At 48.6% G+C, this 23,170-nt stretch overlaps 1 protein-coding gene across 1 annotated transcript in view; it reads right to left on the reverse strand.

Annotated features, from left to right (window-relative positions):
• The window catches only part of DAPK1 (death associated protein kinase 1), a 156,911-nt gene extending 136,418 nt beyond the window's left edge, over positions 1 to 20,493 (reverse strand). The window contains 2 exon segments of the mRNA XM_032840523.1: positions 20,105 to 20,274; positions 20,403 to 20,493. Coding sequence (XP_032696414.1) covers positions 20,105 to 20,166 — 62 coding nt within the window. The 5' untranslated portion in view covers positions 20,167 to 20,274; positions 20,403 to 20,493.
• Between the last annotated feature and the right edge of the window lie 2,677 nt (positions 20,494 to 23,170).

Consider the following 23,170-nt stretch of genomic DNA (forward strand, 5'->3'; position numbering starts at 1 on the left):
AAAAAACTTTGCCCTGAAGAAAGGGACCAAATATACTTGGTTAGTACCATAGCGATTCACTAGAAAGCTTCCCACCCACTAACAGATGGAAACAGTCAAAATACTAATAATACACTGGAAAACCCTGAATGTCCTTCAGGTGGTGAATAGAAAAACTGTGGCATATTCATCCCAGAGAACACTGCTCAATGATAAAGAAGGGATAATAGATATATCAACAATGAAGATGAATCACAAATGCCCTATGCTAGCGAGACTCGCAAGGGCCAGACGCTATGCAGGACTCCATTCCTATGTCATTCTCAAAAAGGAGACTACGGGAACAGAAAACTGATGAGTGCTTGCCAGATGCTGGGGGAGGCAGGGTGCTGGCTACAAAGGGCACAAGCAAATTTGGAGAGATAAGGGAACCTCTGTATATTCTGACTGTGCTACAGGTCACATGACAGCATGCATTTGTTAAAACTCCTGGAATGGCACAATAACTAGTGTAACGGCACTGCATGCAAATTATACCTGGAAAAAAAATGCAAAAACAAAAACTAGTAATCGGGAAAAAAAAAAAAACTCAACAAAGAATTTAAATATTTAATGTGTCCAGGTAAATCTCATTTAATATTTCAAAATAAACGTACATCTCTGTACAGCTATGGCTCAACTGACTGGTCATGTCCTTCAGAACAACTGACTTCTCACCCTGTGGTGAGAGGAAAAGGGACAGGGAATTAAGCTCCTCAAACATTCAAGCTTGCAGGGGCGTCAGGGACCATGGGCAGGAAGCTGGACAATGAGCAGAGAGGTCACAGTACCAGACCTTGAGAGCTCTTGGGTGGGAAGAGATGAAAACATACTGAGAAGGAGGTAGACCAGAAGTCCCCAACCTAGACACAGCTGCCTGGACAAAAGAACTATTTCTGCTTTATTTTGGAACTTGGCATTTTGTCATTCATTAATTCCACTCATTTCTGAGCTAAGCACAGTGAAAAATAGAAATGCAGAAAAGTCCTAGAACTCCCTGCCCACACAATTGCCCACAATCGCCTCCTTCGGGCCACCTACAGGTTACCAGGGGATAAAAAGGGACCCAGGGAAACCACAGGATATACCAGTCACACTGTTGGGGATGTGAATGGATTGTGACTGGTGCCCCCTGGAATTCTTTGATGAGGTGCTTCTACCAGGGAACCCACCCCTCCTTCATCTCAGGCTTCCAAGAAGGATGCAAGTTCAAGGCTTCCCAACCTTTTTTACCCCACCTCATGGAACACACAGAAATGATGTCTCTGCTGCCTGCCACCTGAGATAACCAGCTTGAGGGAAATGATGCCCCAGCCCTGCCAGCTACGCCAAGGGTTAGGGGCTCAGCAGTCCAGCACACCTGGAATGCAAGGTTGCCCCTTGATGCTCCTTTCAAAGAGCCTGGGAGAAGAGATCCAGAAGGGTCCTTGCTAGTGGGTCTAGAGACTCAAGAAACTGGGTCAAGGCATCTCTGCACTATTCGGAGCCTTTGGGTGAATGACAAACAGGTGCCGCCTCTTCCAGGCAGAGGTCCCTGATCATCAGCTGGATTTCAGCCCTGATGCCCGCCCGTTCCTAGCCTCCTTTAGAGCCTCTGGCAGGACACGAAGTGCGGTCCTTGCCTGAGAGACGGGAAGTTCTGTCCTGTGTGCTGCACAGATCCTATCCAACTGTGTCAGCAGGGATACAAATAGACCGTCTTTCAGCAAGTTCAGACAAAGTACTGACGAGCGTGTCTGGGATTCTATTTGAGGTTAGCAAACATAAATACCCAGGAGCTCGAATTTTCCTAGAATGAGATTTCCTCAATCTAGGTCAAGCTTATTTCTGAAGCCCCCCACAATTCACATGGACTACTCCAAAAGGCTTCTTTGTTGCTTCCCTATAGCGACTGAGGTGCCAGACACCACCTCCCCCCCCCACCCCCCAACTGAATCCAGTTTGTTTCTCAAACCACGTTTGATGACCAAATGGCAAAGGGCTCACTATCTGGAAAAAATGTATTTGGAAACATATCTCATCCTTTACACCCGAATGAGTTCCAGATGGATCATATATTTAAATTTAAGTAACACACCACAAAAGTACTACAAGAAACCATGGAGCCCATTTAATAAATTCCAAGTGGGAAAGGCCTAACTGTGACACAAAACCCACAAATGATGAAAATAAACAATTTGATAAATTTGACATGTTAAAAAAAATCTGTTTGAGATGATAAAAAAGTTCTGGAGCTGGTTAGTGTGATGGCTACACAACCAATGTGACTATACTTCATCATCTGCACACTTAAAAACGGTTAAAATGGAAAATGTGATTTTATGTAATTTTACCATAATACAAAAATGTATCCGTGGGAGGAAAAACACAAGAAACAAAGTCATAAGACAAATGGCAGCCTAGAAAAAAAGATGTACAAATCATGTCATAGACATAAAGCTATTTTTTTTTTTTTTGAGGGAGGGAGAGGTGCAGAGGGAGGGAGAGAGAGAATCTCAAGCAGGCCCCACACCCAGCATAGAGCCCATCTTGGGGCTTGATCTCATGACTCTGGGATCCCCACCTGAGCCAAAATCAAGAGTTGGACGATTAACCAACTGAGCCACGCGGGCACCAATGAAAGCTCTTTTTCATATATAAAGAGCCCCTACAAATGAATAGAGGTCTACAGAGCTATCAAAAAATGAGCAAATAGTATGAATTGAAAGTTCACAGAAAACACAAACAATTCTTAAACACATGGAAAGAAGCTTCCACTCCTTCGTATTTAGAAATTAATGAAACCATGTTCAACAAATGGCAAGAACCCAACAGTTGTGGGAGGAAGTAGGGAGATCGGTTCTCGATTGTGGGTAGCAGCATAATTAAAAACAACAACAACAACAACAACCTGGCAATAGCTACCAGAATGACAAGGGCTTATAATCTCTGACCCAGCATTTCCACTTTCGGGAAGTTATCCTATGGGTAACTACAACATTTTACACAAGGGTATTCGTTGCAGCATTATTTGTAATACAAAAATTAGGGGGAAAAGTTCATAGACTGGGAGAGAGACAAATACTGTACATCCATAGAACAGAAAGAGGCATTCCTTTTTGTACACTAACAGAATGATCTGAGCTATGTTGAGGTTAAAGGAAAAACAAAAAAACAAAAAACAAAGTGCAGAACAAAGTGAACAGCATGATACCATTTCAGTAAAAAACATGAAAATATTTAAATGTTCATTGACTTAAATGTGCAGAGACTATACCTGGATGGATCCCTAGAAGCTGAGTTGCTGGTGCCTGTAAGACAGACAGACAGATGCCACTTCTCCCACCCCACCCCGCTTTGATTCCATGATATGGGAACGCACCAACGACTCCAGAAGACATAAACGGATCTAACTCTGTGTTCCCGAGAACTGGTCATCCCCATTGGCTTACTGATGACTAATGGAAGTCCCCACCCTGCTGGACAAGAAGGCCTCCCCTTACCTAAAAGATGGGGAAGAAAAATGTCAGTCTCCATGATCTGGAAGAAAGGGACACAGAAGAAGACGCTGTCCTCTCCCTTCCTGTTTGCACCACACTGCATCCCACCGGAGGGCAGGATTCTGTCGGCCCGTTCGGACGACGGACACACTCTCAGTTTCTGGAGCCTCTTCTTTCCTGAGTTTCCTCATTGCCCACCAGGGACAACGGGGTACAAACTAGAGTCTCAGGAACTGGCTCCCAGTCCCAGCTTCGAAACCTCACTCACCGAAGCTACCCCATACTTCCCGAGTCTCGAACCAGACACTCAGCACTGGGGAGTGAGTGAGACAGGCAAGCACCTCCTTCTCAGATCTGAACAATGGAATAGGGGAAGTGTTCCAGCCAGCCTTTGCCAGCTCACGAGAGGGCCCTGTTCATTTCGCAGGAATCTGGAGAGCTGCTTGTTAAACACAGCCACTGTTATAATAATATAGAATCAAACAAAGTCACAATCCCTGCAATGACACCGAAAGCTAAAAAGATAGTTAGCACGACTGTAATTGGCAGTGAAGTTGAAAAACGGCTGAGTGTAATGAATATAATTTGTACCAGGAGGACAGAAGGTCCAACAGGAGATCACATGTCAGATTTAATGGTGATAAATTTATTGGGAAAAGAATTAGCAGACAGGGATGCAACTCCATTTTGTCAAAACATTGTGGACTGGAGGTCAGCCAACACAAAAGTCAAGGAAAGTGTTCATGAGACTCAATTGGCTATATGAAATTTACAATACACTATGCATATTTCACTGTTTGTAAATTGCATGTTATGCATCCTTTATATCAAATTTATAATACATGTGTGGACGTGTATATGCATACATGTGTACCCATATTACACGCATTTATGTGTGTACGCGTAAACACACACGCCCACATTTTAATCACCATCGAATTGAACTCTGCTGCCTTGAGCTCTGTTTCCCAATCAGTAAAAGCAGCATAAAAAAAACACTTCCCACCTACCTTCAAGGGTCGATAAAAAACAATAAAGTTAGAATTCCAGTTGTTACCAATATCCTGACTCTTCCCACCCTGCAGGGGCTGATTTTAAAATACCTGCTCTCAACCGCTTCCCCCTTGTTGTGGGGCTTTCGAGCACCTGTCGTCTTGCCTGTAATCTCTCACCACAGAGGAAGTACAACCCCAGGAACCAGAGCTGTACCCCACTAAAAACGGGTCTCAGGCTGGGCCCTGTCCCTATCTGCTCAGGGGTCCCCCGGGAGTCGTCCGCAGGTGCTTTCATAGCCCCTGCCCCGGCTGTCCCCCCACTCGCCCCAAGCAGGGGAGACGTGTGTGGCCAATGCCTGTTTTCCCATCAATCCTTTACACAATCCTACCAGAGCTGCCGTTTCATCTCTCAGGGTGGAATTCCAAGCACTTGCCATAGAATTAATTTGAAAACGGAATTAAAACCTATCCTTTCAGAACACACGACGCACCTTTCTACCGGTACTAGAATCAGTTCACATCGGCTGAGGAAGAAGTCGATTCTAGGTTAAGACTTCCCTTTTTCCTTTGTGAAGCCCCAGTTTTCAAGCATTATAAAAGCATTATAAAAAGAGAGCAAATTTGACAGACGGATAGCCGGGCAACTGCAGACTGCAAGAAGGTTTGACTCCAAGTCCCTTAGGTTTTCCCTCGGAAACTGCTAATATTCCGGGACACACAGCTGGGCTGGGGAGGCTCCGTTCCCAGGCTCCGCACAGCCGGGTGCTGCTTCCTCCGAGAACCACACTAGCTGTGAACGGCGACAGGTCGGTACCTGGTACACACGGCCTCCGCTTCCTAGCTCTCCTTCCGTCACTGAAACGGGGTCAACCCCATTTTACTCCCACTGGACTCTCACATTTTTAAATACATATGACACCGAGAATATGCTGCATGGTCAAAGCACCGACAGAGTCTGGGGACATCATCACTGCGCTACGGTAGAAAAGATATAGCTGTTCAGTCCACATCCTTCCCTGCAGAGAGCGGTGTGATATGGGGACCTTTACGGGACTGTCGCCTGTCAGTGTTATCCCAAGGATGAAAACACACGATGCATCTTCAGGAACTTTTTCGTGATTATTTGTCCACCTTGGAAACTCAGGAACTGTGGCTGCAGTCCTTCCCTGCAGAATTTTGTGATTATGACCAGTTAAAGGAACCGATCATCAAACAAGAGATATTTCTGGAATACCTTCTTGCAAGATGCTGCGAACAAAAGAACTGTGACATCTTGAAGGGCTTCCAATCCAGGGCGCATGCGTGCACGTGCACGCGCACACACACACACACACACACACACACACACACACGGATTGCCAACAGTGCAATGGAGGGGAGTGTAAACGTTGTATGAATGTGCCGGAGAGGAACTGCCCCCAAGGTTCGCAAAAGGAGGGCATCGCTTTGAAGGGGGATGCTCTGCTCAGGATGACCCCCTGGGGGAAAGAGTAAATACACCCAGAATCAGGAGCGCTGAGGGTCCCCCACGGTGACGGGGGGATTTTGACCACCTGCACCACACAGGGGAACAGGGACATACAAGCCCAGCATCAGTCCACCATTGCCACCGAAGGATGTCCTTTTCCTGATCATCCTCCATTGCCTCCATCTGTCCACCTCCACCCGCACCCCCAGTGCATTCTTCACTCTTCTCTGCCCAGGCAGGTGGCTGTCCCCCACCGGCACATACTGCATCACTGGGTCTCCCCGCAGGCGGTTAACGGGAGGTGCTGACAAGAGGTTGGAGGGAAAGAGAGGGAAGTCAGGGTGTTTCTTCCCTAAATTGGTGTGTGCTGGTAGCTCTTCTCGGGGGTCCAGCTCAGCCTCGGCAGGTATGAGACCCCCAGACTGTTGTATACGTGGCCATTCCATAACCTTCGCCTGAACCCTTGGGAGTGGACTCATTTCCTGCCAGCACCCTGACGGACACATTTCCTTTTTCCACAATACTCCCAAGCCACGGCCCTTTCACACCCTCCCCCACTGGCATGCCTCCCCCAGGTGACTTCTCCACTAGTGCCCCTGTCCCCAGGGAGCTGGGAGCCCCGGCAGGGCACTCGCCACACCTCCTGTCAGGGAGGCCGTTAGACCGGACCTTCTACCTTTAAAAGCCCCTGCTAGGAGGAAGGGATCTAGGAGCCAGTACTCAGCCATAGGGGCCCCCCATGGTCACACATGTTATCATCCACTCCGCTAGAGAGGCAGAAACCAGGGGCTAAAAGAAATGAAAAGAAAAGTAGGAGTTCTCTAGCTTTGACTTAAAATTAGTGACCAGTATATTTAAAAAAAAAAAAAAAAAGCCAATACCTATTAAGCAGGTTAAAAACAGAGTCCTCAACACAGGAGCAGAAAGCCTCCCCTAGGAGAGCAGGGTGGACGGGGGTCAGGCAGCAGGGGGAGCCTGGCTGTGACTCCCAGCACCCTGGTCAGCATGGAGGGGCCCAGCGCAAACCAGGGCATCAGCCACGGGTGGCTCCCACGGCCAAGGAGGGAGTAACATCTGGAAGTCTGACCAGCAGCCTCTCTAGGTCTTCCTCACTGTCAGCCCCATGCCAGGCTTCTAGGACACAGCAGACCCATTCGCTCCAGGGACAGCATGTCAGAGAGCACCTACCCCAGACCTCCTGCTCACACCACCTGGCCGCCTGCCATACATCCCCAGCTCTGGATACCAATTTCAGTAGCTTCCTTCAAGGGCATTTTCATTGCTCCCTGGGTGCAGGATCCTGCTTACCCATGACCAGCTCCAACCCTTGGGCCCGTGAGTCAATGCTTCCCTGTCTCAATCCCGGAGCCCAGTCATTCTCAACAGGAAGTGGGGAGGGGGTGCCCCTCAACAGACACGGAGCAATGTTTACAGACATTTTGCGTTGTCACAACTTGGGGGGTAGAGGGCACTACAGGCATCCAGTGGGTGGAGGCCAGGGGCGCCGCTAAGCATCCCCCAGTGTACCAGACAACACCACCACGAAGAAGGATACCAACCAAATGGTCACTAGCGTCACGGGAGAAATGCCTGGTGTCGAAGGAACACAGCAAACCCACAATGAAGATATCAGAGGAGCTGGCATTCTGCTGGATGTTTCATGGATGTTTTAAGGTTTTTTTAAAACTTTTTTTTAAAAACTTAAAACTCGAGGAGCCTGGATGGCTCAGTGGGTTAAGCCTCTGCCTTTGGCTGGGGTCATGATCTCAGGGTCCTGGGATCAAGCCCTGCATCCGGCTCTCTGCTCAGCAGGGAGCCTGCTTTCCCCTCTCTCTCTGCCTGCCTCTCTGCCTACTTGTGATCTCTCTCTCTGTCAAATAAATAAATAAAATCTTAAAAATAAATAAAGTTCTTTAAACCTCCCTCCCGAGACAGTGACCAAGACAAGGTACACAAAGTGAGCTGCACCGCCCACCACCCAATTTCCAGACACTGCTTAGCGGTTTGGGCATCCAGTGGTCGCTTCTGCCATTTTATACACATTATCTAAGGGCGAGATCTTCCTGAACCTCAGTTTTCTGATCTGTAAAATGTGGGTAACAATACCTACCTCCAGCTCCCGGTCTAGATGGGTTCCCCGTAAATCTGTTTCCTGGTCTCCTGCTTCACGCCTGATTTCCACTTGCTTCCCGGGAATATACGGACAGAGACACAGGGACACACACAGCCGCTCAGGCACCCACCCACTTACATTATTACATCCCCACAAGAATCTGAATAAATGAATGAAAAAAAAAAAAACAATGACCCCTCTAGGTCCGAATGACTGTTCCCTGCCCAAACTCCAAAAACAGGTTTCTGTACTTGGTTTCTCTCACGTCTTACTTGGGCTTTCTAATATCATTGGTTGTGCAAAGTCTGTCCACTCTGCGTGGTTGGAAACTTGTTGAGATTAGGTCAAACGAGTGCTGGGCCGTTCGCATGTCCAGCCAAGCCCGGGGGAAGGAAGAGACGATGAACAGATAATACGGCTCACGTGACAGTTTTGTTTCATGGTCCACTTATGTGGCCTGTTTATAGTCACTACGCCATTCCCTGACATTTCATCTGAGCTCGCCTTCTAGACTCAGCTTCCAAGTATTTTCCTTTACAAATTTGTGAGCATCTAATGTCACTTTCATAAACTAAAACTATCCACTCAATGGGCCTGAAGAATAAGGCATCGCCCTTTAAAAGTGGCCTCTTGGGCAGCAGCCATGTTCCCTACACAAACGAGACCCCAGCCCAGGGGAACAAGGACGGGCACTCCAGTGTGTAAGTGGGCATTCACTCCCAGCAGCTGGCGGAGCCTCCTGGCCATTAAGTGAGTCCTAACAATTCCGTCTTTCAGCCACCAACCTAATAGGCTTTTCTTGGCACGGGCAATTTGGGCTTCGCCAAACACTCGTTTTCACATCTTAAATCAGTACGTGTCAGAGCTAAATGGAGGCTCGGCTCTGCCACAGGTCTTGTGTTCGGAGGCAAGCTCGTCTTGCTCAGGAACTCGGGGGCCCGCACACTCACTGCAGACCTCTTTTTCCATAAAGATCTGTGACAAAAAGCAGTGGTTTGTGCCTCTGATCAAATGCCTGGGGTCTTCCCTGGCTGCTTCGGACTACTTTTAACTTAAAAAGCAGCTAGAAAAATGAAATAGGCTTTTCGGAAACTCAAGGACAGCACAGGAAAGCTGAATCTGCATGCTGACACGTCCCGGGTTCCCAGTAAATGACAGGAGGACTAACCCTCGGAGCATTTCTGAGCAGCTGACACCTGGCTTCCCCGGACACATCTCTTTCCGTAGAACCTCCTTGACAGAAGCTTCTCCCTCCCTCTTCCCATGGCATCTGGATGGACTTTCTTTCCTTTCTTTTCTTTTCTTTTCTTTCTTTCTTTTTTTTTTCTTAAGGATTTTATTTATTTGAGAGAGACAGAGAGAACACCAGCAGGCGGGGGGTTGGGGTGGGCAGAGGGAGAAGCAGGTTCCCCGCTGAGCAGGGAGCCCGATGGGGGCCTTGATCTCAGGACACTGAGATCATGACCAGAGCCAAAGGCAGACGCTTAACCCACTGAGCCACCCAGGCATCCCTGGGTGGACTTTCAAGATGGTATCTTATCCCCAACAGCCCACTTTTTTCTTTTTTTTAAGATTTTATTTCTTTATTTGACAGAGAAAGAAACAGCAAGAGAAGGAACACAAGCAGGGGGAGTGCAAAGGGAGAGGCAGGCTCCCCACTGAGCAAGGTGACTGATGCTGGGCTCGACCCCAGGACCCTGGGATCATGACCTGAGCCGAAGGCAGCCACTGAAGGACTGAGCCACGAACGCGCCCCAGCAGCCCACTTTTGAATGCCCAGCTAAATTCCTTATTTGTTTCTCAGGAACTCCGAAGAGCCATTTACCACAGCATGAGGCCACCTTGCTGAGGCAGCCCAGCACAGAAACCGAGTCCTGTGTCGGTGCCCACCAGCAAGGGGCAGGCACGCCTACAAGGATGGATCAGGTGAACAATCAGATGAACAAAGGCGAGCTTGGCAGAGTGAGCCCACCCTGCAGGCTGAGTCAAAGGTGGAAGAGAACGGAGAAGAGAAGGCGGAAGAAGGGAACTAAGGAGTGAGCCCTCACCCCCCACCCCACTGCTAGGTGTCCAGGCCAGAACCTGAGCTGGGGAAAGGAGAATGAATGGAGACAAGATACAGTCCTGTCACAGAGATTCAGAAGCGTGTCATATAGTCCCCTCTCCCTCATTCCCTCTCACTGTCTCCATCTTGTTAACCAGCCACCATTTCTTAAGCATTTACTGTATGCCTGGTACCAGACCAAGCACTTTACACACATTACCTACAATCTCACAACAAACTTAGGACACTGGTATGATTACTATTCCCATTTAATGGATGAAAAAACCGAGTCCAATGGGTTTCCCAAGGTAACAGCTGATACATTGTGGAATCAGGGATTTGGGTCCAAAGCTCTGAACCATATTCTAATTCCTGCATATGTACCTTCATTAAGCAAATAAGTAAGACCTACTATGTGCTTACCTTAATCCCACCCAAGAGTAGTGACATAAGAAGCCACGTTCTCTACTCAGAAGATGCACAATCCATAGGGAGAGCGGAGAATCACAGGCAGAACCCAGTTGGGTAAGCCCACCAAGTGGCCACTTCTTCATTCCGAATTGGTAAGGAATACAGAAGGAAGACAGGCTTCCTGGTGGACCAACCCGGGACATGCTCTGGAGAAGGCACGGGCTGCCACTCCAGGTCATTTCTCCAGGCGATGGCTCTTCTCTCATGTAGATGACTTTTTTAACTTATCTTCATCAGAGAGAGAACAATGCTTCTGAAGAGGAGATGAGACCTACACAGGGTGGTCCCTACAAGTCAGCGATATTCAGAAAACGGGACATACTCGTTCAACCCTGGGATCACATTCAGCCAAACCCAGGGACTTCACACTTCCACACACCACCCCGAGGCCTGCCTCGCCTGCCCACTGCTGTATTTGCCACGCACTGCCAACTCTGTGTCAAGGGAGCGGCGGGGGGAGTACGGACCAATAAAACTTTATCCTGGAAAATATTCCGCTTGTACTCACCCACCTCCTCTCCCAGACAACTGAGCCAGCCGCCTGCAGCTCTACATGAGGGAAAATACAGGGTGGTACTTAGGGACAGCCTTCACCAGTTCTCGAAGGGAAAACTGCAAATATCCTCCAGCTATCCCAAAGCTTGTTCCGATTACAGTGCAAAGAAATGCCAAGAACAGGATACCAAGTCGTCACCTGATAGGCTCACGGCCAGAAGAGATGACAGGTTCCAGCGGCACAATGTTGGACAGATCACATCTGGGAGAAAAAGGAGCGGGAGGGCCTGAAGTCAGCCCGGCCTCGCCCAGAGTAGCCCAGCGCCACAGCACTAGCGCCAGGAGAGGGGCTACTCATATCTTGCGGAGGGGAAGGAAGCTAACCCGTGCTCAGCAGGAGCCAGAGGAGCTCCTGAGGACTAACTTGGTAGAAGTTTCTGGCTTCAAGGACAACAGCTCACATGCTGATTCTAGATACTCTGAGTGGCAAAGACAATATTTAGAGAGACAGCTTTGTATAATCGCGCCCCAGGTGTACAGGAGAAACCCCGGGCAGGCTCTGCTTTCAAATTATACTGATTTATATCCCAATAAAATGGCATTTGTAAGGTAGCAAGTGACCTGTTAGCGGTTTGGGTCTGGGTTTTGCTTACCAAATTTCTACAGACAGCTCCTCTGTGAGTGAGCATCTCAGACATCAGCAGCTGGCTGGTCCAAGTCTCTTCTCGACTGCGTCTGAGACACACACACATACCTGCACTGCTCACCTAGAAACCACAGACGGCATCACCAACAAGAAAAAATTTGGAGCTCCGCACAGATGAGGCAAAGCAACTTTTCGGAGGAGGGTGGGAAGCAAAGGACTCAGTCAGCTCCAACGACTGATCTCTTTTGCCCCAAGCCACTCCCTCTTTGTCCCAACAGGTCCCTCCGTCTTGTTCCTTGCCTCACCCAAGACCTATCTACACTCTGCACATGCAGCCTGGTCACAGGCTGAGGAAGAGCTAATCCTTTTCATGACAGATCGAAAAAGGGGCACTGCTTATTTTCCCTACATTTCTTTTTCGTTTTTTTTTTTTTAAGATTTTATTTATTTATTTGACAGAGAAAGAGCGATCACAAGTAGGCAAAGAGGCAGGCAGAGAGAGAGAGGGGGAAGCAGGCTCCCTGCTGAGCAGAGAGCAGGATTCCGGGCTCGATCCCAAGATCCTGAGATCATGACCTGAGCCAAAGGCAGAGGCTTAACCCACTGAGCCACCCACGGGCCCCTTACATTTATTTTTCAACTGGAAAATTCTACCCTCAAGGGCCTGCACCATGAGCACGAAGATGGAAGTAAGGTCTCAAAACTTCGATTTTTTAAGTTACAAATAAAACTCTGCATGGTTTCAAAGGCAGGAAACGCCGAGCTTCAGAAAGAGCTCTTGAACTATAGGAAAGAATGGAAATTAGCTCATTCCTTGCAGGTGAACACTTACAATATCCATACTACTTGAGAGAAACCAGCCTCATTCGTCACATTAGATCATAATAACAATAATTAGGTAGTTTTGACAGAAAAGTATGTTCCCAAAGAGAGGCCACACTCAGAGCCAAATTTCCCAGCTGAAAACCATCAATAAAAACTTTTCAAACACCAGAGATCAGCAGTTTCCAGCATTCATTTGCTCAAACATTATGTTCCTCATCCAAAGTTGAATGTGTTTATAAAGGGAAAAAAATCTACAACATTCACCCCACCTCCTGTCCTTACATCTCTGAACATATACAGTTGAATAAAATTCCTTAAGCTCACACTTGAAAGGTCATAGAACAGGTGGGTGAGCCCCATGGTCATTTCTCAGGGGGAGGTAACATGACACTTAAGTGACCACAGTGTGACCTGTAAGCCATACTAGCTTCTAACGTCACCTAAAAAAGAGAGAGGCAATAAACGAGATGGGTTACCTAAGAAAGATTTATTACACAGACCCAGTTGTTTTAATCCCATTTAGATATTGTAGACAAACTGGATGGCAATTTTTTTTTCCCTCCTCTCTCTCCTAACTGCCCATTTAAAGGAATTCATTTAGAATGTTAATAAAGTGATAAATTGGGTTTACTATAAATAATTATAATGTCATATCATCTCTTTCAAGGCTGAAAGATGAGGCTTTCTGTTGTGATAATCTACCTCAATAAACCAAAGCAAAACAATTAAGTATTGCCTTCCACATAAAGGCTCAGGCAACTGCACAGCAGCCCTACCCCAGACAGACCAGCACCACTTCGAGAAACACGAAATAATTTGTCACTTAGGGGATGGCCCACCGGGCAGAGCCGTGACTCTCACACATGATGTTACTCAAAGGTTCAGTAATACGAAGAGTGTTCTGTGAACTTTCTAAAAAGCTGAACTATTAACTTGGGGAGTTGGGTCAAACCATGCCACACACGAACATCATTCATAACCGTGGGGCACAAGGGAAAATGAAAGAAGTTTCTGTGTGCAACAAAGTGGCCAGGAGAGTTCTGAGCTCAGAGTAAGCCTCTGGCTGGGGGGAAGAATCCAGCCTTCAGGGAAGTTGGCTACTAGCTGCTCCTAACCACCCTCTCCAAGGCAGATATTAAAAACGGATTGGCAGTAGCCAGCTTCCCAGATCACCTTTCTTAAATATCTTGCCAAATCCTAACTAGCGTAAAGAACATTCGAAGCAGGCCTGGCCAGGGTCCGGGCCCACCTCTTGCTACCTACTAACCAGCTGCTTGAGATACCGACCCTGTCTAAGCACCGACCAGATGAAATGGGAAGGGAGGACCCACAGATGACTCCCAGCTTCTTCCAGGTCCGGGTGCAGAGGGGTCTTCGCTAAGGCACGCCCGTCCTTTCCACCAGGATGGGGCTTCTTTGTCTCATGATCAGTAATAGGTTTCTGCTAAAATCATGTTTTATTGCATTCATACAAAATACCTGGCTAGCGTAGGTACACACAGCACCTGCCTAGAATTCAGGGTGAAAGCTGGTAACCCATCTCCCTGTAAGAAGACAGGGAGCCTTCAAAGAGGTCAGATGATGTAACTGACCTTATAGCTCACAGGGCTTGGGCCTTGCTCTCCCACCATACCATCTCCAAGGGTATCCAGCAACACATCTCTGTGCCTCTCCACCCAGATGCCCTCCTCAGCCTCACTCCACCTGGGAGGAAATGGTCTTTGCCTTTAAGGGATCACAACTTTGCTAGAAGGTCGGAGAACGTATTCACCCTGTCACCTCCCCTTTTAAAAACCTCCACATGTAATTACTGGAATTAACATGAGCACCCATCTCTGTGAGCCTGCTGCGTGTTTTCCAAGGCTTTGGAGAGGCAGCCAGTGTTATGGGGCTTTAGGTTTCCAAGAGGTTTGGTAAGATACAGGCTTGGGGTAACAGGGAATGGGGGGACTGAAGAGTCAGCTTCTTGCTTCTCGCCTCCCTAGCAATAAAACCTCAGCCCTCTATGTTTCTGGCCCCATTGGACCTAAATGATGCCCGCCTGGGTGGTCCAGGGATGTCTTTCCAGTGCTGGCAAGCAAGCATCCAGCCAAACTAAACTGCCCCTCACCGCCATCATTGTGCCCTCCCTTCACAGCCTGGAAGACCATGATTAGAACGTCCTAAAATGCACAGAATTCAAAGTCACTGAGTGAAGAATGTAGTCAATGATGCCATAATGGTGCTGTACAGTGGGTGACAGAGGACGGCCACCCCCGTGAGCATACCATAACACACAGAGCTGTCAATCACTATGTTGTACACCTGAAATGAATGTAACATTGTGTGTCGACTACAGTTCAACTAAAAAAAAAAAAATCACTGAACATCACCGCTAATGCATCTATTTGAACCTTATCTATCTTAAAACTTTGCAGCCTCTCCTATCAGAGGAAACATCTGAGGGCACACGGAAGCAGAAAGGCAAATAAAAAAAATCACATTCAGCGCAGTCCTACTGGATGATCTCCCTCGTCAACCAGGTGGGCCTGAGATCCCCCCCTTCCAAAGGGAAAACAGGCCAAGAAGTCTTTCCTCCTTCCAGCCACACAGGATTGTTATAATTCTATGAACCCACCCAGTGATCCGCAGCAAACCAAATGAAAGACGTATGCTGACTCCTGGAGTTTAGGACAAAGCCTTACTTCAATTAAACTGCCTATGGATCGTATGCCAGAATGAGAAAGTTTTAAATTTGAATTATTAAGCTTCCAGCCACCATCCGAACTGATGTAAATTATCTAAAGCTCCACTTTGTTTCGGTTAAAACGGACCTTGGGCTTGGACATTTTGGCTGCGGTGCATATTACTGTCCAGGCACAGAGGACACAAACAGAAGAGCAGTTTCCACTCTTAGGAGTCGCAGCCCTTGACCTCCTAAGCTCATCCCCACCGGGGTCATCCCTTACTGAGGGCCATACGTACGTACATGCATGTGTGCACGCGTGTGTGTATGTGTGTGTGTGTGTTCACAGTGCTTCACATACAACAATCTATTCATCCCATCAAAAGCATTTACTGAGCGCCTACTGATGAGTATCTAAGTTGGCCTTAGAGATACACACCGATGAGCAAGTCCAAGGTCACAGCCCCGACAACCTGTGAGGAAAGCAGGTAATCATCTAAACAGTGACTCTACAATGTGAGAAACACTGGGATGGGGACAACAGGTTATTAAAAACAATACCTCAGGCAGGGACAGCGTGTCAGGTGTTGACAGCCACAGTCTCTCATTGCCACAACACCTTACAAAGGTAGGCGTCTCCCCACTTTCCAAATGAGTGTCCCGAGGCTGTCTCACACCACACACTGCCTCTCTATCAGCATGAGCACCCACATCATCATTTAGGTCTTAAATCCCCATCATGGTCCCAATGCCGCACCTGGCCACCCGCATGGCTTGTCCAGGCACTGATCCAGATGTCGCCCGGTGTTACACAGCACACTGCATGCCCTGGGAAGAAAAGACCACGGAGCTCACCACAAGGAGCGCTCCAGCGGGCCACGAGAAGCAAGAGAATAATGACAGCACAAAGCAAGGACCCAGCACGGCACGACAGTCTGTGGTCGAGTACCAGCAGATCGGAGTGCTTCAAGGCAGCAAGTCTGAAAGAGAACTCACTGGGAAGTTCTTCAGGAGGCAGGACCCCGGTCTTAAGATCATGTGAGGTCAGACGGTGGGAGAGGAAAGCGGTGCTCAGCGAAATGTCCAGAAGGCTCCCATGTTAGGCTGAACCACCATGCAAGGTGAGCCCGAGGGCGGGACAAGCCAGCCTGCTCCAGCTGCTAAGAGAGGCAAGGATACCCCGGGGGGTTAAAAGTGACCCAGCTATTACGGCTCCGTTCACAAGAACCCCTCCCAGAAATCACTCCATGGGATGGAAACAGTGCTTTATGGATGGGGAGTGAGACCCCAAAGGGCCTCCTGGAGTCAACACAAAGTTAAGACTCACCAAACCGTCTTCTAAGGGGGGGGGGAGGGTGCTCACAACAGGAGTTTGGACTCAGAGTGGGGAGGACAAGGGCAACATCAATGTGCCTCGCCCCACATGACCCTTTCCCCAGAAGGCCTCCGTTCCCCAAATTGGCAAACAGAAGCCTGAACAAAAATTGACTTGCAGGCAAGTTATTAGCCTGCCTGGAACACCCACATGTGTCGGTCAGTCCTGCAGATCATATCTGCCTTGGTTTAATGCTTTACTGTGGATTAAAATACTTCTACATGTGTTAGACTATGGGATTTTCAAAACAGCCACAACGTAAGCACTGAGCCTCTCACTTTATTTTTTTCTAAGTTTTTATGTATTCATTTAAGTAATGTGTACACCCAACATGGGGCTCAAACTCACAACCCAGAGAACAAGAGTCACATGCTCTTCTGACTGAGCTAGCTAGGCACCCGTAGGCCACTTGTCTTAAAAATGAAGATCCTGAGGGGAGCCTGGGTGGCTCAGTGGGTTAAGCCTCTGCCTTCGGCTCCGGTCATGATCTCAGGGTTCTGGGATCGAGCCCCGCATCTGGCTCCTTACTCAGTGGAAGCCTGCTTCCCCCCCTCTCTCTCTGCCTGTTGCTCTGCCTACTTGTGATCTCTCTCTGTGCCAAATAAATAAATAAAGTCTTTAACAATAACAACAACAACAAAATGAAGATCCTGAGGGTCAGAAAGGGTAAGGGACTTACTCAAGGTAATTAGCAAGTTGCAGAGCCAGATTTTGAAACAGGATCTCTGTCCCGGGGTCTGTCTCCTGGATCATTACTGCGACAATCAGAGTACATTATAAAGTTCTTAACAGGGACAGAGAGCTTTTATGGCAGTCCTGGGCAGTCCACACAGACACACAGACAGACACTCGTACATAAGGTACTCTGTTGGTTTTCCTAAAAGTAAAGCAATAATAGTAATAATATCGAGCGCACCCATCTCACCTCCTCTGGCTATGGACTTGGTCTCAGCATATGCATAAGCGAAAAGAGTACCTATTATTTCAATGACTCCTAAAGACATGCCGGTCAAGTGTAGGATGTACACCGGTCTGGGTATAACTCACTGCTCACGGGGCCCTGCATCTGTGCTCCTTATCTGCCCATTTCCATTTCTGTGCTCTTTCCTTCATCTCTGTTTTAGCTCAGGACTTGTTTTCAGGAAGTGGTTATTTCCAAGGCAGATGTAAAAACCGCAGGGCTTGGGAAAAAAAAAAAACAACTTCCCCCTCAACTCAACCATTTTCCTCATTTTCAGGCAAAGCAAAAGCAGCCGTATCGGATGGATGGAATATATATTTTATTTTAAAATCCCCCAACTCCCAGTTTCTCAGAGCCCTTCTCTCAAATCCCCAGGTCACACAAATTAAATCAGCCCATCAACGAGGTGTCAATTAGTCTTACATGGTGGGGAGAAAGTTCTACACAGAAACGGAGACCAAGACAAAAGTCAAAGCTAAATGTAGTGAGAACGGAGCACGCCACCTCCCAGAGGTGGGCAGAGGGCCTGTCATCTCGCCCACTAAGTGAAGATCACACCCCCCCCACCAGCCTTAGGGAGACTTCGGTTTTTTCTTCTTTCTTTCTCATAACACATAATTCTACCAAAAGATCTTACTGAAAATAAGGTCATATACTTAATCCATAAAGCAATCGGCTCACCTAATTTTTTAATCACCCTTCTTTCGAAGAGAATTTATATAACGAGGCCACACTACACAAATGGAATTAAAATATATTTTTTCACCATTTTTTTTCCCAGTGGGGAAACACAAAGGAAAACTCCATATACCACTCGCTTTGCTGAAAACCACAGGAATAAAGTGATTTAATTCTAGTTAAAACAAGTACTTCAACCACACACCCTTAAACCTTAATCTTAAACATATCTGTGAAATATGATTTTTCAGAACTTTCCTTCTTCCTTATTCCCTCAGAAAATCTCCAATATATCATAAGCTCCTCCTAAATTCAGGCTCTCAGTGACATCCTGAGGTGATATTAAACACAAACAGAAATACTTTGTTACAGTAACCTTTTAAAAATGGCTTTTAGGGGACCTGGGTGGCTCAGTAGGTTGGGCCTCTGCCTTTGGCTCAGGTCTTGATCTCAGAGATCCGGGATCAAGTCGGGCTCTCTACTCAGTGGGGAGCCTGCCCCCCCCACTTGTGATCTCTCTCTCTCTCTGTCAAATAAATAAATAAAATCTTTTTTTAAAAAATGGCTTTTAGGGGAGCCTGGGTGGCTCAGTCGGTTAAGTGTCTGCCTTCTCAGGTCATGATCCCAGGGTCCTGGGATTGAGCCCTGTATCGGGCTCCCTGTTGGGGGCAGGGGGAGGGGACCTGCTTCTCCTCTCCCCATCCCCCTCTTTGTGTTCCCTCTCTCGCTATGCCTCTCTCTGTCAAATAACTAACTAAAAGCTTTTTTAAAATGGCTTTTATTCCCCATTCTTATCTGAACTTGTAAAAAATTTTTGTTAAGCTCCACACTGGAAATTCCCATTAGGTAACCTAGGGTGTGGGTGCTTTTGAATTTCCTTCTTTAAAAAAAAAAAAAAAAAAAAAAAAAAAGAGCTTAGGATCGGGACATCAGGTGAATATGGAAAAATACATATTTTGATACAAGTGTAAGTAAATACACACTTTCTGTTTGTTTCAAGATCATTCACTCAAAACATATCCACTAAAATCAAATCCTTATGTTGAACCTAAATTTAGGTGTGAAAACTGGGTTTTGTGCTACTTAGACCAGAGCTCAACACATCCTGTCAAATAACCAGTCAAGGAGAAACTGAGCCCGTCCTGAGACGCCTCAAAATAATCATTCCTTGTTCACCAGAAACTGAACGACTTTGCCCTCAGAGTCACAGCTCCCGCAACCAATGGAAGTATGCTCTGAATCCAGATAGCCATATTAGACTCTCAATCTTTTATCTGTTACAAATTTAACATTGTAAAGGAAACCAAAGCAACCAGGAACACCAACGGGGTAATTAAATCTCTGGCTGGAGAAGTTTCAAAATCCAAACCCAACACCAACATCGGGCAAGTCGCCATATATGACCAACCCGTACTTGCTCGCGTTACTCTGAAAATTCAAAGAGAGAAAGCATGAATATTTTAAATCCTACTAATTCGCCGGTACGCTGTTCAAGTCACATACAAGACCTAACACCAGATGCAAATATATCTTACTAAGCTTTTGCCTCATCTCGGAACTGCAAAAGCTGACAAGAATTACTGCAGACAATTAAATCTGTTCCTGTCCGGGGGTCTTGATCAATACCGTTTGCAGCATAATCTAGCACTGAAATTGCCTCTTCCATCATAGCCCATTGGATTAGCGGCTTTATTTCTGGACCCCAGGACGCGCTGGGCTGGCAACTCTTCTCTATAACTTGCACATCTCTTGGAAGGGAGAGGGAGCCGCCTGATTCAAACTGCGTTTGTCTACCGCCCACTGCCCCCAATATTATGCATTCGCACAACCCAGTAGCATGCGCTTCCGGCACACCCCCCCTCCCCCCGTACCTGCCAAGTTCCTCGCCGGTGTCGTAGTAATCATCCACGTTTTCCTGCCTGAACACAGTCATGATAAACTGTCACTCCTCACCAAAGCCCAGCGCACTTCAGCTCCGCTTCCCACACCATCACCACCGCTCCTGCGCCTCCGTGGGCCCCTCATGCATCAGTCTCCAGTCCTTTAAAATAATAGCAATAATAATAATACAATGACAACCCGAAAACGAAGGAGTCCTCCCCAGCTAAGAGCCCCTCCCGAGGACCACCTCTGCCCGGCTGCCCCGCCCCGCCGGGTGGAGAGGCGCACCCTTTGTTAAACCCGCGCCAGGGACGTCCCCCGGCCCCGCATCGCCCGCGCGCGCGTGGAGCCGGGCACAACCGCACCCCGAGGTCCGCGTGGCGCTCGGCGCGGATCGGAACCGGCTCCGGAAGTGACTGGCCTCCCCGCCTCCCCTCTCTCCACACACTCACGCCCACCCAGCTCCCCACCTCCGGGAGCGCCGCGGGAGAATGAAGCCCTCGCCCGGGGGAACGCGCCTCGCTGGAAGCATCCCCCTCCGGCCTGCGGCGGCTCAGCGGCCCCCGCGCCACCTCTCGGCTCCCGCACTCCCCGGCCGCCGCGGCCACCCCCGCTCCTCCCTCGAGCCAGGCAGTCCCCAGAGGCACATTCCTGGCGACTCCCGCCCCGTTACCCGGCCGACCCGGCGTACGGCCGCCCGGGGGAGCAGGGGAGGAAAGGGAGCTGCCGAGGGAGGCGCGGTCGCCCGCTGCCGGTCTCCGCGCCCCGACACAAAGCGCCCGGCCCGGCCCGCGCCACCTGTTCCCACCCGGCCCTCGGGGCAGGGGGCGCCTCCTGGCTGCGACCCCATTTCTCCCCGCAGTCCAGCCGCCCCCTCCTGGGCCTTCCTGGTTGCCCTGGGCGCAGCCCCGGCAAACCCCGCCGCGCCGCCGCCGCGAAAGCAAAAGCAGGCGGCGGGGCCCGGGAGAGGCCGGGGAGCGCGCGCGCGGCCACTCACCGCCGGCGCCCGGGAGCTGCCCGGGTCCCTCCGTAGCTGTCGGAGGCCGACCGAGGGCACCAGCGCCAGAGACGAGCGGGGCGGCGGCGGGGGCGCGGGGAGGGAGCAAATGGGGGGCGCGGATCCCACGCGTCCGCCCCGGCGTCGGCTCGGTCGGGCGCTCCCCCTCCGGCTATCGAGCAGCCCCTCGGCTCCTCGCCGCCTTTCTGGCGGAGGGCGGCCGGCAGGCGGCCAATGGGGACCCCGCGGGCGGGCTGGCGGCACGGCCCACCCACCTCCGAGCTCCCGGCCCGGCGGGCGCTGCGTTTTCTGCGCAGCGCCGACTGCTCCTCCCCGCTCCGCGCTCGGGGCTCGCTGGCGCGCTCTACCGCGCACACCCCCGCGCACACCCACTCCTCACCCACTCACCCACACCCACTCACCCACACCCACCCTGGAGCCGAGAGAGCGCCGCGCGCATCGTGGGGGCCCCACCTGTGCACGCCGCTCGGCTGCCCCCTTCCGCCGCGTTCCAGAGAAATGCGACTCCTTCGTCCAGCGAATGTGTCCTGAGCGCCCGGCATGTGCCAGGCACGGTGCTTGGCCCCGGGAACTCAAGAGACCAAAATAAATTTTTAAAAATCCCTGCCCTCGTGAAACTTACATTCTGGTGGAGAAGATAGAAAAGAAATATGTAAGCAAATGAATAAGACCATTTCAGAAGAGATCAGTTCTAGGGATACAGTAACACAGGAGAATGGGATAGCCGAGGGCAGGGAGGGAGTGGGTCGAATTTACTTGCCTTTCCTCTCCGGAATAGGTGTTTTGAGCTGAGATCTGAATGATAAGAAGGTATGCAAACAGAAAAGATTGAGGTCTCAGAGGACCAATGAGCAATAGAAACGAAGGGTTTATGTGTACTCTTCAATATGGTATAGGCTTGAAAAGTGACTAGTCCCAAATGAAGTGTTCAAGAAGTGTGAAATGCACATCGGATTCCAAGACTGGGTATAGAAATAAGAATGAAAAGTATCTCGTGGATTTTTTTAAAATAACTACATGTTCAGATGATAGTATTTTGGATATACTGAGTTAACTAAAATCTATTATTAAAATTAATTTCACTTTTTACTTTTTAACTAGAAAATATAGCACTACCCTTGGGGCTTGCATTATGTCTCTGAAGAGTGTGCTGGTCTACACAGAGACCCCCACAGAGGGATCTCCTAAAGACTCCTCCACTCTCCTTTTCTTACCCCATGTTCCCATCAAGTCTTTGGGTCTGGGAAAGAGAAAGGATGGTTTCCCATAGAGACTCCTGGAGATCCCCAAACAGGAAAGCTCCTACATGGAAATATACCTTACTGCTTAGAATTGTAGGCACTATGTGAGCCCTCTGATTTCAGAGTTATATCACTGTTCAAGTAACCCAGATTTTCTAAAATGAGTTTTAAACTCTCTCTGGGTCAACAGAAGTTTCAATTCTAGAAATGTTGGCCTATTGCCAAAACAAAAACAAAAACAAACCACAATGCCCCTCAGACCTATCAGACTGTCCTCTTTTTAAAAAAAAATTTCATTTATTTTGCTTATTTTTAGACAGAAAGAGAGAGGGGGCACGCTAATAAGAGCAGGGTAGGGTCAGAGGGTGAGGGGGAGGCATTGAAAATCTCCTGCAGACTCACTGCTGAGCAGAAGCCCAAGGTGTGGATCAGCCTCACGACCCTGAGATTATGACCTGGGCCAAAACCAAGAGTGGGATGCTTAACGTACTCAACCACCCAGGTACTCCTCAGATCATCTGCTTAAAGAACATTTCATTTAGTGGCCCATAGAAAAGGCAAATGTTCATGATAATAGAAGAAAGGGAAGGTCCCAAATCAGGAGAGGGTACCAACCTAAGTGGTGGGTTTGAGAATTAATACCAAAGGATCTTGAGAGGTGAGAAATACAGTCAAAAAAATAACAACAACAAAAAAAGTGATTCATCTGGGGGAAATGCAAATGAATACATCTGTTGGGGGGAAAATTTTAAACACAGATGTTTGGGACAAACTTGGAAAGTGCTCATGGATGACTG

Source organism: Lontra canadensis, unplaced genomic scaffold (assembly GCF_010015895.1).
Source record: "Lontra canadensis isolate GAN:19392208 unplaced genomic scaffold, GSC_riverotter_1.0 scaffold113, whole genome shotgun sequence".
NCBI classification, from domain to species: Eukaryota; Metazoa; Chordata; class Mammalia; order Carnivora; family Mustelidae; genus Lontra; species Lontra canadensis.